At 44.3% G+C, this 15,224-nt stretch overlaps 1 protein-coding gene across 2 annotated transcripts in view; it reads right to left on the bottom strand.

Annotated features, from left to right (window-relative positions):
- Positions 1–6,473: 6,473 nt before the first annotated feature.
- The window catches only part of CCDC14 (coiled-coil domain containing 14), an 80,429-nt gene continuing 71,678 nt past the window's right edge, over positions 6,474–15,224 (bottom strand). For both annotated transcript variants that reach the window (XM_068122173.2, XM_068122174.2), the window contains exon 14: positions 6,474–7,599. In XM_068122173.2, the coding sequence (XP_067978274.2) occupies positions 6,819–7,599 (781 nt within the window). In that variant the 3' untranslated portion in view covers positions 6,474–6,818. The remainder of the gene's footprint in view (positions 7,600–15,224) is intronic.

Raw genomic sequence — 15,224 nt, 5'->3', positions numbered from 1 at the left:
CCGACATAACAGTATGCTCATGTATTGTCTCTGTGCCAAGTTTGAAGAAAATCGGTCCATGCATGTCTGAGAAATGGTTGAGGACGTGTTCAATATCTGGTTTTTTTTAAACAACTAAAATGGCCGCCGGTCTACCAGTCGACCTTTTTGATCGCATCGCGAAGCAAAAGGATGTGCAAATGTATACCATTATGTGTTGTCTTTGTGCCAAGTATGAAAAAAATCGGGCAATACATCTCTGAGATATGGTTGCGGACGCACGGACGAGACCCAATCCATAAGCCCCATTTCGGACCAAATCCAACAGAGGCTAATAAATCTTATTTTGATACCTTTTACCTTCAATCAGCCTGAGTCTTAGCACAAAGTAAAAACTATTTGAATCAAATACATCTTCATACTTGTTTACATTAAATCCCCCCAATTTCCTTGGTATATAAAGCTTACAATCCCAAAACTACTGAAGTCCAAAAGGCCTTGCTATTATAAAGTGAACTCTCTTAATAAATACCTAGTTATTTCCTTTGTATAAGGTAAACAGAAGAAGAAGCACACTTGTATAGTAGTCAGGGATCCAGTCACCAAAATTTGAGAGAACCTGACATGGCATGCTATACTTTTTGTTTGTGTTTTTTCCATTAATTTGGACATTAAGGTCCGCTGAATGAGAGGTCTGCTCTGCCGGAAACCTTGCGAAAAAAATTTGTGGCCATTTTTGTATATGCAGCCTTTATCTTTTGACTGAAAAGTCTCTTTTTTTCTTAAAATCCTCAGTGGGTTGTGTAGGCTGTCAATAAATGCATCCCAGATACACAGAACACGTGTTGACAACATCAAGTTGAGAAATACACTTACAAAACCTTTCCAAATGATTTAGAATCATTTTTATGCAAAAGCGCCCCCGATTTTTTTTGCATTTTTTCATTATTTTCATCTTGCTAAAAAAAATGTGGCCAACGGACCCAGATGTGGTTGAACAGTCAGTTCAGTACTGCATGGATGTGTCAAGAAAACAGGGCCAAGAGTTCACCATCATCACATGCGACCAAGCAATCTATGAAGTGGTTCTGGGTCTGCAAAAGAAAAGAAGAACCCCCAGAAGTATGCCAAACTTATCTTGTGCATGGGTGGCTTCCATATTGCTCAAAATTTCCTGGGAGCAATTGGGCATTTGATGCAGGCCACTGGAATCGAAGACATCATGGGAGAAGCTGATGTCTGTCTCCGTGGAACAGCAAACAAGCTCATCAGTGGGAAAGACTACTACGCAATGCTGCGTGCCCACACTATGGTGCAATTGGTGCATGCAGCCATGTTCGCCCTACACTGGGAAGCATTTGCCAGATGGTTGATCATTGAAGAGAAGGACCTGAAGTGCATGTCTGTGCTTGCCATCAATGTCCAGCTACTCCTAGATGCCCTGTCAGAAAAGGATGTAGAGAAGGCATCTTCTACATGTGCTGATGCAACCGACCAACTGAAAAAGCTGTCACGTTTGATGGCTGAGTTTGATGAAGTATGTACGTCACCTACCACAAAGCTATGGCTAATGTACAAGGACATGGTAATGATTCTGAAACGGTTCATCCACGCTGAGCGTGCAGGCCTGTGGGAGGAACACCTGGCTGAAGTAGAAAAGATGTTACCATACCTTGTAGGTGCTGGCCACTACAAGTATGTATCCTGCCTGCCCCACTACCTAGAAGCAATGAGAAGCTATTTCCCCACTACCTAGAAGAGGGCAGGATGCTGGGGAAGCAGAGAGGGGGCGGAATGCTGGGGAAGCAGAGAAGGGGCATGGTGCTGGGAAAGTGGAGAGGGATGGGATGCTGGGAAGTGGAGAGAGGGCAGGATGCTGGGGAAGCAGAAAGGAGGCAGGATGCTGGGGATCCACCTACCGAAGCTGCCTTCCAACATCTGCACCACAAACGGGCTGTAGTGGTGGCTACTGACACAGACGTGATCATGATGTGCATATACTACATCACACACCTGGATGGCCTGCAGGAGCTGTGGGTGAAGAAGATGGATATCTACCTACCTGCTCATGCAATCGCCGAAGCCCTGGCAGTGAAGTATGATGTTGAAGCTGCAGATCTTGCATCCATGCTCCTCAGCACCTACGTACTGACTGGATGTGACACAGTGAGCTATCTCTACAGAAGAGGAAAAAGGCACGCCTACAAAACTGCCGTTGATCACCTGGCAGACCTTCTGCCCCTGTACAGATACGGTGACCCTGAAGCAAGCCTGGATGTTCAGGAAGATGTTGTGTCAGCAGCGAGGCGATACATGGTGTCAATGTATGAGAGGAGTGACTTCGGTGGTAATTTGTATGCACTGCGAGCCCATCTCTTTGGTAACATCAAAGGAGACATGCGTTGCCTTCCACCTACCGAAGATGCCTTCCAGTTACACCTTCGCCGAGCCCTGCATCAGTTGGCTGTATGCAAGCGAGCACACATGTTTCAGCCAACCTACCCTGCTGCCACTGACTTTGGCAGAGAGCTTGTCAATGGTAAATTGGTGGCAACCATGATGCTGAAGGAGGCAAAACCTGCAGAATTCAAACGCACCAAATACTGTCACTGCAAGAAAAGCATGTGTGCCCGAGGATGCTCCTGTGCGAGAGCCAATGTGAAGTGTGTCATCGCATGTCTCTGCACCACAGTGCACCAGGAACCCCGACAAATGTTGAAGGATTGAACTCACACTCGAAGACAGTGACATGCATTACACATTAAAAGTTATTTTTTTCAGTGCAATGTTAATTTCACGTGATATTACAGACGATGTTGCCAGTAATTTTTTATTTTGCTATGTTCAATTATTTTGTTCAGTTAAAGTTTAATTTCATTTTTTCTACATACTGGTCACTAAAATCTATCCACGTTCAGCTGCGTAACGATCATTGTTTTGTTGGCTTGTCATCCTGTGTATATTTTGTTAAAAAAATAATTTTGCTGTTTTGTATTTCTTGTGTTACAAGTATTTTCTTTGGGGGCACAGGGTTCTGTTAAAATTAAAAAGATGCCTTGGCCAGGATGTTTAATAAAATGGACATAAACTACCATGATGCTAAATATACGGTATGTCTCTAGAATTTTTTAGCGGAAGATAAGATCACCACAGATCCATTGATTTTGGTTTGATTTTCAGAATGTTTACTGTGGAATGACTATAATGTTTGGTGAAAAGAATGACACATTGGCTGATGTCATAACCCAGGGCATAGTTGATTACTAATGAAGTAAAGATGAAAATAATGAAAAAATGCAAAAATAATCGGGGGCGCTTTTGCATAAAAATGATTCTAAATCATTTGGAAAGGTTTTGTAAATGTATTTCTCAACTTGATGTTGTCAACACGTGTTCTGTGTATCTGGGATGCATTTATTGACAGCCTACACAACCCACTGAGGATTTTAAGGAAAAAAAACATCTTTCACATTTTTCGGTCAAAAAATAAAGGCTGCATATACAAAAATGGGCACAAATTTTGCTCTTTACATTTACACCCCATGTAAAGTTTTGACTTTTTCAACATATTTCAACATACAGCTATTTGATCTTCATTTCAACAATATTGATAGATAAAGGTGATATAATACAACAAATATCATGAAACATTTACATTTTGTAGTCCATTGTATAATTTAAATAAACATAAATGCAAATTTCACATGTGGAAAAAGTAAGTACACCCTTGGCTCTAATAGGTGGTATTGCCCCCTTTGGCAGAAACAACCTCAAGTAGCCGTTTCTTATAACTGTCTACCAGTCTCTGACATCGACTGGGAGAAATTTTTGCCCACTCCTCCATGCAGAATTATTTCAGCTGTGCGATGTTTGAGGGGTTTCTTGCATGCACACCTCGTTTCAAATCCCCCCACAACATCTCGATGGGATTTAGATCCGGGCTTTGACTTGGCCATTCCAGAACCCTCCATTTCTTTCTTTTCAGCCATTCCTTGGTGGATGTACTGGTATGTTTAGGGTCATTGCCATGTTGCAAGGTCCACCTTCGGTTGAGCTTCAGCTCTCGGACAGATGGCCTCACATTATCCACAAGTACCCTCTGGTACAATGAAGAATTCATAGTGGGTTCTATGATGGTGAGCTGCCCAGGCCCTGATGCAGCAAAGCAGCCCCAAACCATAATATTTCCACCACCATGCTTTGCAGTTGGTATCAGGTTCTTGTGGTCAAATGCTGTCTTTGGTTTTCGCCAAACATGTCTTCTGGTACTGTGGCCAAATAGCTCTACCTCTGACTCATCTGTCCAGAGCACATTGTTCCAGAAGTCTCAGATCGGCAGTCTGCAGCCTCCTCACTCTCTGAAGACCTGGACAAAATCACAGACTGGTCAAACAAGTGGAACATGTCTTTCAATCCTGCCAAATCTCACTCTCTTACTATGTCTCTCCGAAAAGATCGACTGGACAACCCTCCCATCTACTTTCTCAACAATCCTCTCCAAGAAGTTCTGTCACTCAACCTTTTGGGTCTCACTATCTGCCATGATCTTTCTTGGGAAAACCACATTTCCAAGCTGGCCTCCAAAGCCAGTCGCCGACTGGGCATCCTCCGTCGTGCGAAGTCCTTCCTCGGCACACCTGAGCTCCTCACCACATACAAGGCTTTCATCCGCAGCTCAATGGAATACTGTTCTCCCCTATGGGCTGGTGCTCCTGCCTCACACCTGGCTCGGCTTCACGCTGTTGAATCCAAAGCTTTCAAAATCATTGGAATCTCCCGCGATGAAGCTATCTCTGAGGGCCTTTCACTCACTCACCGCAGGCAGGTAGGTGGTCTTTCTGTCTTCTACCGACTCCTCTCCGGCCTTGCTCCCCCAGCTCTCTCTGTGCTCTGTCCCCCAAATATTCCTACAGGTCGCACAAGATCTGCCAGCAACCCTCTGATGGTTAAACTGCCGAAATCTCGGCTCTCTGCTCACCTTCACTCTTTCATTCCTCTTTTCTCCCGCCTGTGGAACAAACTCCCACACTCCCTTCAATCCCTCTCCTCCCTCCAGGTCTTTAAAACAGCTGTTCACCACCATCTCTTATCTTCCCCCATCCATAACCTTGATCTTTTCTACCCCCACTAATTCACCCCAGATCCACCTTGTTTGAAATTCCAACTTATTTCCTGGAAATCCTGGCAGTGTCCATATGTTTATACCTCTCCCACCCCCCCCCCCCCCCTTCACATGCCTCCCCCCCTTCACACGCCTCCCCCCCTTCACATGCCTCCCCCCCAAAGCCCTCTCCCTCCCACAGATCTCTCGATGTCTCCATGTCTCTCGGTCCCTGCTCTCAAATGTTGTGTTTGTGTCCTTCCCCCTCTCTCCCCATCTTGTCTACCGCTCCCGATGTTATTTGTTTTATGTGTCTGTTTGTCTTTCTGTGTGATTAATGTTCGCTCTTTCACGAGCCTCGATCTTGTATACAAAAAAAAAAAAAAAAAAAAAAATGCTGGTCTTTGCCGAGGTGTTCATTGGCAAACTTTAGTCTTGCCCTGATGTTCTTTCTGGACAGCAAAGGTTTCCTCCTGGCACACCTCCCATGTAGATCAAATTTGTGGAGCCTCTTTCTAATGGTAGACTCGTGCACTTTGACATCAACAGTGGCAAGAGCTACCTGTAGGTCCTGTGATGACATTCTGGGGTTCTTAGAGACTTCTTTCAGCATCTTGCGGTCTGCTCTCGGGCTGAACTTGCTGGGGCGGCCTGGCCTGAACAAGTTGGCAGTTGTTTGGAATCGTCTCCACTTGTAGATGATCTTCCAGACAGTCGAACGATTGATTTAAAATTGTTTGGAGATCTTTTTAAATCCCTTCGCAGAATCGTAGGCATCTATAACCTTCTTTCTGAAGGCCTCAGAGAGCTCTTTTGATCTAGGCATGGTGATGCCGCACACTTCAACAACAAAGAGCAAACTAAATGTCTGAGGTTTAAATAAGAAAGGTTCCTCCAAGATCCTCTCTAACGATGTTCTTATCATTTGCACCTGAGCTGGTGCACCTGATTCTAATTTTAGGTATTTGAAGTAGTGATAAATGTCGGGGTGTACTTACTTTTTCCACATGCGAAATTTGCATTTATATTTATTTAAATTATACAATGGACTACAAAATGTAAATGTTTCATGATATTTGTTATATTATATCACCTTTATCTATCAATATTGTTGAAATGAAGATCAAATAGCTGTATGTTGAAATATGTTGAAAAAGTCAAAACTTTACATGGGGTGTACTTACTTTTTCACGTGACTGTATGTCACGTAACCGTTGTAAGCACACCTAATACAAAATGCATGATAGTCAAGCTCTGCTTGAAATACGAGGCCAGACCCCATGTGACAAAATCTCAGTTAGTTATGCTTTTACAAATAATCCCAAATACAAAATATTCGGGAAAAGGACCAGATATAACCAACAGTTTGGCCTAAAGGCAGCAATCATTCATCTTGTGAAAGGTGCAGAGACTGTTTATTTTTGACCTTTAAGGATACCACATCAATCTGCCCAACACAAACTTGGGAAACGAAAAGACGGAAACAATACCAAAGTAAATGCAATGTATACATTTACTTGTGGAAATATAAAATAAACCACCAGACCACACATTAAAATGCTCTTTAAAGTACTAAATTATTCCATATCATATCAAAACTTTAAAGTGGAATTTAAAAAACATGTACAAACCAATTTATGAAAAAAAATTGATGATTGGTACAAAAGTGCAAGCGTATAACTAGATGGAGTTGTGATGTAGATAACAAACCATTTCTTTGAAATGTTTCGGATGCAATTCACGCCGTCGGTCCAGACGGCACTTTGTCACTGCTGTGGTGCAGGGTGCTTTGCACACGAGCAATGTCGGCGTTGAGTGCCACCACATCTGCACGGAAATTGCGATCGTCCCGTGATGTATACGTCGAAGCTGTGATCCCCGTGGCACCTGTGATGTCGGTTGCTTCTGAAGGGCAAAGCATGGACGAGAAGCTCCAGTTGGGACCGCGTGTGCTAAATTGGTCTTCCTGCGCCAGGCCGATTGCATTGCACTCGCTCACGGATTCGTATGCGTCCAGATTAGTTGTGCGTTGCATTTTCCAGGAAGGTTGGCAAAACTCGGAAGGCACACCTTCCACCGCTACGTCTGCAGACCCCGGAAGCCCGTCTCCGACCCCAGAAGGTCCCTCACCCAAAGGTAACCAATCGGTTTTGTGATCCAAGTCCCCTTGCTTAACAGGATTTCCCTCATTATTTTTCAGTGGATGTGCACCAGCTGGAAGGAGGTAGCTAATCTCCTCAAAAGCCTTTCCATTTGCTTGTACCAGAGTGTTACTGCTGTTGCAATCCATAACATCTGACAATGGCTGCATAATTGTATGCACTCCCGGTACCATGGAAGACATGTGAGAGCTCACAGTCATCTCCTTGGCAAGCAAATTGTGCTTAGCCAGAAGGGACGGGGTGAGACGCGGCTGGCCCGATTCGATTGGTGTGGAACTTGCACGTCTTGACAGATCCCAATAATGATTTTGCTGCTTCAGTTGAGACAGCAATGCAGTCATGCTACTCTGCATGTTCCTAGAAGAAAACACAAAGACAAGGTCTAAAGGCCTGAAACCACAAGTTAATTATTTTTGGTTGTTGTAACAAACACACCCAAACTTCACACCAGTTCTGGTCAGGAAGTCTTGGTTTTTTTAAAATGAGGAATATTCGTTTTAGTAAAGACGAGTAAACACCTGCGGTGATGGAGAAGGGAACAATTGATTCTCCCAAAAAACAGGAAGTGGAAGTTTACCTCCATGAGAAACAAAGTGAGGATGACGTTTCAGGCATTAACCTGTCTTTTGCACCTCGAAGAAGAAAGCTTAACGCCACCATTTATTCCACATTAATTTGTTCCTGTTATTTATGACCATCACAAAGCGTACTGCTAGGTTGTAATAGCACAACACAACAGAGGTTGTAATATCTTAGAGTTAATATTATACATTAATAGAGTGAACAAGGTGATCCTAAAATGTATCTCAGATTCATCGACGGCATATACAGTAATACCTCACTTAGCACTCAGGATACATTCCAGAAGAGAGCGCTATTCGAAAATACGCTAAAAGGGGTCATGATATCATTGTTTATATGGAGATGTGTTCCCAACAGTGTTATTTGTTACGCATGAGCGGTGTATGAGGGGCTTCACGGGGGTATCAGTAATAGCGCTAATAATAATAATATGGACGGTAAACATAGTTTTATAATATATATTTTTAATTATAATAGCATCAGTAAGTATTAACAAAAACACAAAATATATACAAACATCAATGAAAATAATAAATACTCCCGCCAGGGAGTGGTGCATTCGATTGTGTCCGTCCGTGTGTGTGTTCGTGTGTTTGTGAACAAGATATCTGGAAAAGTTCTGAACGGATTTGGATGAAAGTTGGTGGGATGATTGCCCTTGGGATAAGGAAGAATTGATTAGTTTTTGGTGAAGCTCAGGATATTATTCCGGATCCAGGAAATTTTTTTGGGAATTTTTTTTTCTGTTTTACTGCATTAAAGCTTTTATTCTTACTCTTAAATGATGTTTTTCTCCTCAAATTCTAAGATATATCAAAATTAATTCTCTGACAGTTAGGGCCTACTTTCTTTTTCATTTATTGTTTTGGGGAGAGGGGATGTTAAACAAAACGTATTATTCCAACTTGACCCACGGCGGGAGCCCAAGGGGCAAACCCCACATTTTTTGTGAAAACAGACACGGTCTGCTATAAAAGGTTGTTGTATATGGTATTGTTACAGACGTGGCTTGGATGTTATTTACCGAGCGGTTTTATGGTATGACCACGTCTGCACAAGTTACCCGATTGTGCCCGAACGTTGACTAGTCGCGCGATGCTGGCTCAATAAGAAAAAGAAGACACCCGGCTGGATTACAATAACACAATACGACACCAATGTTTCAATTCTCAAGACCTCCGGAGGAGATTATATTCGTACGGAAAGGTCAGATTACAGGGGCTAGAGGTATAATCACAGAAAGACAGGCACTTAGACACACTCTTATATTAACCCCGGACAGACGACAGACAAACGGGACAACGGCTGACTCACACGGGGGTTTGATGGCTAGGAAAGGCAGGATCGATGGCTCCAGGTCCTCCTGGGCTCGGGGCAGGGTACAGTACGGTCCGGTCCGGTCCAAAGATGCGGGGAGGTCTCGTCGCGCTGGGGGTGGCGGTGGCTTCTCTCTCCAAGCTGAGGCGCATCTGACGTCACATCCGGCGCGGGGCCGCGTATATCCGGCGGGGAGTGACACGCCCTCGGCTCGTTAGCGCCGCCCCAGATGGAATCGGCACGTTGCTTCTCATTGGGTGCGTGGGGGCTCCGCCCCTGACCACGACTGGCTCCGCCCCTGACGAGGAGCTGACAGCCAGCCCCTTCGGGGTAACGCCGTGGAGCGCATGGTCATGGCGGGTAACCGAGCCGGTGTGAGGACGCACACTCCCCGCCCCTCTGTTGTTGTAGTCGTAGTTGTAGTTGTAATTGTTGTTGTAGTTGTTGTTATTGTTGTTGTTTGGGGAAGAAGATGGGAGGAGGCATGGGAAAGGTCCTAAACTCACTACTGATGCCATATAATCACATTCTGGTGCAACGAAGAGTCATAATTAATGGAAACGAGGCCTTAACTGACATAGATTAAGAATAACTAGGAAGATGTCCGAAAGTTGTCTACGTGTGGTGCGGTGGACCTGGGCACGACATTTAATGGGGGAATAAGGGGAAGGTCGGCTCTACTGATTGTTATTTACATGCAATGGGACTAGGGAATGGGGGATTGGGGAAAGTTGGGGAGTATTGGAGAAAATAGGGGAATATTTACAAGCGGATATGGAGGCCAAATTCCATATTCGCAACAGTATAAAAAAAAAAAAAAAAAAAAATGAACCAACGTTTTATGCGAAAGCGTTAAGCAAGGTATTACTGTAGTGAAATAGTGAAAAAGGTATTACTGTGGTGAAATATTACTATACTAGCCGAAACCCGTGGAACATCCACGGAAGGGAGGATGTGGTGTATGGATAGAGTGTACCATTATGGATGGCATAGGGGATTTGCTTGTCTGAGTAAGAGTTAGGAAGAAAGATGAGAATGAAGAGTGCGTATATGAACAACGTATTTATTGCTCAGATTTTTCGAGTATGGCTGTACGTGAGAAACAAAGAGTGCGGTTGGAAGAAATTATGGTAAACCCACCTGATGAAGTTAGCATACACCGCGATCGACGACACCGGCACAAATGCATGCTCTGGATTGTCCACTCAGTGGACGGCTTGCTTTTGCCTTCGCCTGTCCAATCAGCGGACGGCTTGCTTCGCCTTCACCCAGCAGACGCCAATACGATGGCGTCGTATCGGCAGTTAATCGGATGCTTTTGGGCCCCAAAGTCGACTAATTCAGATTTTTCGAGTATGGCTGCACGTGATAAACAAAGAGCGCGGTTGGAAGAAATTATGGTAAACCCACCTGATGAGGTTAGCGTACACCGCGATCGACGACACCGGCACAAATGCATGCTCAGGATTGTGCACTCAGTGGACGGCTTGCTGTCGCCTTTGACTGTCCAATCAGCGGATGGCTTGCTTCGCCTTCACCCAGCAGACGCCAATAAGATGGCGTCGTATCGGCAATTAATCGGATGCTTTTGGGCCCCAACTTCGGCTAATTCAGATTTTTCGAGTATGGCTGTACATGATAAACAAAGAGCGCGGTTCGTAGATCGTAAATCCATTAGTGCCGTGGGCATCGGGTCACTGGGTGCAGCGTAAAAGGGATAACAAAGTCGAGTCCTAACGCTATTATTATATACTAGCCGAAACCCGTGGAACATCCACGGAAGGGAGGATGTGGTGTATGGATAGAGTGTACCATTATGGATGGCATAGGGGATTTGCTTGCCCGAGTAAGAGTTAGGAAGAAAGATGAGAATGAAGAGTGCGTATATGCACAACGATCGCCGACACCGGGCACAAATGCATGCTCTGGATTGTCCACTCAGTGGTGGCACTCAGTAGAGCGCATACCTCCGCCAGGTGGACATTTTATGATTCGTATCCACTGATAGGCTGGATCTGGATCCGACATAAACCAAAATCGTATCAGCTTGTTCTTGTCATCTAAACAACTCATTTAACCAACTCGTACACAACTTTTTGAAATATGCTATATATCGTTTTAGGGCCCCATCTCTCAATGGTCATGAATCGCTTAATAAATTAAAAATTCCCGTATCCGGATCCGGATTCGAATCTTCACCAAAATTGAATCAATTCATCCTCGTCATATACCTAACCTGGTTACCAAGTTTCGTCCGAATCCATCCACAACTTTTTGAGATATCCTGTTCATCGACAAACAGACCGGCAGGGTGAAAACACAACCTCCATCCACCTTTGGTGGTGGAGGGAAAGAAAGCGTGCCAAATGGTAAACCTTTTATAGAACTCCTTTTTGTGGCTCTCTAATGATCGATCCCCTCCGAACCCCCACCCTTACCCTACTCTGTTTCCTTCTCACCCCTTTGATCCTCCGTCACAGTTTACCCTAAAATACACGCCCTAAAATGAAAGATCCTTTTTATAATCTCCGACACTCCATCCCTTGGCACAGCCGTTACCTGGCACTCCGGCACGCACACTGCAGCACTGTTAGCCTGTTCATGGCCATGCCCGTGGAACATCCACGGAAGGGAGGATGTGGTGTATGGATAGAGTGTACCATTATGGATGGCATAGGGGCTTTCCTTGTCCGAGTAAGAGTTAGGAAGAAAGATGAGAATGAAGAGTGCGTATATGAACAACGTATTTATTGCAATCTACTTAAATGACAACGCTACGATATACTTTTGAAAAATGAATGGATTCGTAATAGGAATCGGCATAGCGCCATTCTGGGAGTGTTACGTCTCGCCACCTGCTACACCTCTCTGAGTTACGAGGATTTATGCAACGCACCCCGAGTATCGCAACGTCACTCCATTTAACTTTATTAAAATGACGATAAAGACGTTTCCTTATATATCCTAATTTAAAATGTTCAAGGGAATAAAAAGACCATTTGGTTCACACCAGCCATGTTCACACCACTCGACTGTCCAATCAGCGGACGGCTCGCATCGCCTTCGCCCAGCAGACGCCAATACGATGGCGTCGTAAGATGGCGTCGTATCGGCCGTTAATCGTATGCTTTTTGGCCCCAAAGTCGACTAATTCAGATTTTTCGAGTGTGGCTGTACGTGATAAACAAAGAGCGCGGTTCGTAGATCGTAAATGCATTAGTGCCGTGGGCATCGGGTCACTGTGTGCAGCGTAAAAGGGATAACAAAGTCGAGTCCTTACGGTATTATTATATAGATAGTGAAAAAGTGTAAGACTATACCTGAAATATTTTGGAGATTTATTATATATTAAATATAAATTTGCAATCGTAAAAAAATCCACGTAAAATTGATAAAACAAAGTTCCAAAAGAACAACCTTTCCTTCTCTATATTAAAACACCTTTTAGGGAAATCTCATATCTTTCATGATTAGATCAAGCCAAAAATCTTTCGTGATTAGTTTGATCACAAAAGTATTAAAAACACCCAAAAGATGGGCATTTAAAGAAAATGTCGATACAGTAAACACATTCCTTTAAATGAACAAAGATAGGAAAACAATGAAGAATATTGTATCCATAATGAAGCTAATAAAAATTTCAGAAATACATGAAACAATCAAAAACTCTCGAGAGATTAAACATCCATTTGCAATAGACAACGACCTTGAATGTATTCTGGAAAATACATCGACATTCTCTCCAAAAACCAGAAACTCCCGACATCAGAAACATACTTCCTATGGATTTTATTACAAAATAAAACTCAGTCTGTGAAGAATATGAAAATAAAGAATTATACAGAGGAAGAGACAACAACAACACAACAACAACATAAATTTTAAGGACATTTTCCCTGCTAGAGCGGGGGTTAGCCTTGCGGTCCCCATGACAATCTTCTCCATTTTGCCCTATTTTCTGCATCTCTCCTTGTTAACCCTGGTGTTGGGCTAGCGGCTAGGGTGCCGGCTTAGGATCCTAGGATCCTGGGTTCGAATCCCGGTCGATCGCTGAATTAACGCCAGGGGGGTTGACTCAGCCTGTCATCCTTCCGAGGTCGGCTAATTTGAGTACCAGTTCACTGGTAATTCCCTGTTTGTCGTAAAAGGCGACAAAAAGGGTTGGCGGCAGGAAGGGCATCCGGCCGTAAAACATTGCTTCAAAAAGGGGACCGAAAAACAACAACAACCACGGTCCCCGAAAAAGGCCAACCCCCGCTTGCGGGGAAAAATGGCCTCTAAAGGTGGTTTGTTTTTTTTTTATCTCCTTGTTAACCCCCTTGCCCGCATTTCTTCTTCCACCATCTTTAGCCAAGTCTTTCTCGGTCTTCCCCGTCCTCTACTTCCTTCTACATTCATTTCCATCACTCTTCTCAACCAGTCACTTTCATCCTTCTTCACCACATGACCAAACCATCTCAACCTGTTCCTCTTCACAGCATCAATCACAGGCTCTATTCCCATCATCTTTCGCAATTCATCATTTGTCTTCCTCTCTCTCAACGATACTCCGCACATCCACCGAACCATTCGCATTTCCACCCTTTCCAGCCTTCGTTGCTGCTCTACATTCATGACCCATGTCTCGCTCCCATAAATTATAACACTTCTCACACATGCAGCATACACCTTTCCCTTCAGCTTCAACGACACTCCCCTCATCATCAGCACGCCACTCAGTTCCCGAAACTTCTTCCATGCACATCTCACTCGAGCAACCGTTGCCGTGTCTCATCCACCTTCTACATTCAGCATGTCTCCGAGGTAGCAAAATGTTTTCACACCTTCCAGCTTCACGCCGTCTCCAAGATCCAACTCAACATTTCCTCCATCTGCAGCTCCCTCTGTGCACACCTTACATTTGAATGTAGCTGCCACACTGGTTAATGACCCTCTCAGACCACTACATTTTTGATGAACCCACTCAGCGCACATTGTACATTGAATGGAGTTCACTCCGACACCCTTCCTGCACACAGCACATGGCCACTTCCCAGTTCTTTCCACCTCACCACATGCTTTACCACTTGCCATCACCTTCGTCTTTCCTATATTCACCTTCAGACCTTTTGTCTCCATACATTCCTTCCACTTGTTCATCTTTTCCTTCAGTCCATCCATACTTTCCGCAATCAACACCAGATCATCTGCATACAACAACTCCCACGGTAAACCCTCCTTTACGTTCTGAGCCAGCACCTCCATCGCAGCTACAAATAGTAGTGGACTTAGTACCGACCCCTGATGCACTCCCACCTTAACCTCAAACTCACCACAGTTCCCATCCTTCATCCTTACAGCTGTGCGGGCTCTTTTGTACATTGCCATCACTACTCTGATCAACCATTCCTCCACTCCTAACTTCCTCAATGCCCATGTCAGTACTTCACGTGGAACCCTATCGAATGCTTTCTCCAGATCAACAAACCCAAGAAACAACTTCTACCTCTTCTCCATATACTTCTCCTGCAACTGCCTCACAATAAAAAGCGCGACTGTCATTCCTCTTCCTGGCATAAATCCAAACTGCATTTCGTCAATCTTCACGTTCTTCCTTATCCTCCTCTCCAACACCCTTTCCAATACCTTCATTCCATGCTCCAATAACTTTATCGCTCAATACGAGCCACAGTCCAGAGGGTCACCTTTCCCCTTGCATAGAGGGACGAGGGTACTCAGTTCCCAATTCACTGGAATGCGGCCTTCTTTCACCAGCAGATTGCAGATCTCTGTCATTCTCTTCACACCCCAATTTCCCGCTGCCTTCAACATATCTCCCAAAACTCCCGTCGGCCCTCCCGCTTTTCTACTCTTCATTGCTTTTATCGCTTCCTCAACTTCCTTCTCGGTTATCTTCTCTGCCGGTCCGAAAACTGGGTTACTCTCTATGTTGCCATCCCATTCATTCTCTGCATTCAACAGTATTTCCATATATCTCTTCCATCTTCCTTTAATTCCATCTGGGTCCACAACAATTTGTCCCACTTCATCCTTCAAGCAACTCACCCCCATCACATCACACCTCTCTTTCGCCATCTGCTTTG

The sequence above is a fragment of the Myxine glutinosa genome, chromosome 7 (assembly GCF_964187855.1).
Source record: "Myxine glutinosa chromosome 7, kmMyxGlut1.1, whole genome shotgun sequence".
NCBI lineage: Eukaryota > Metazoa > Chordata > Myxini > Myxiniformes > Myxinidae > Myxine > Myxine glutinosa.
The sequence above is the reverse complement of the archived record's forward strand: the minus strand, read 5'-3'. Positions and strand labels throughout refer to the sequence as shown.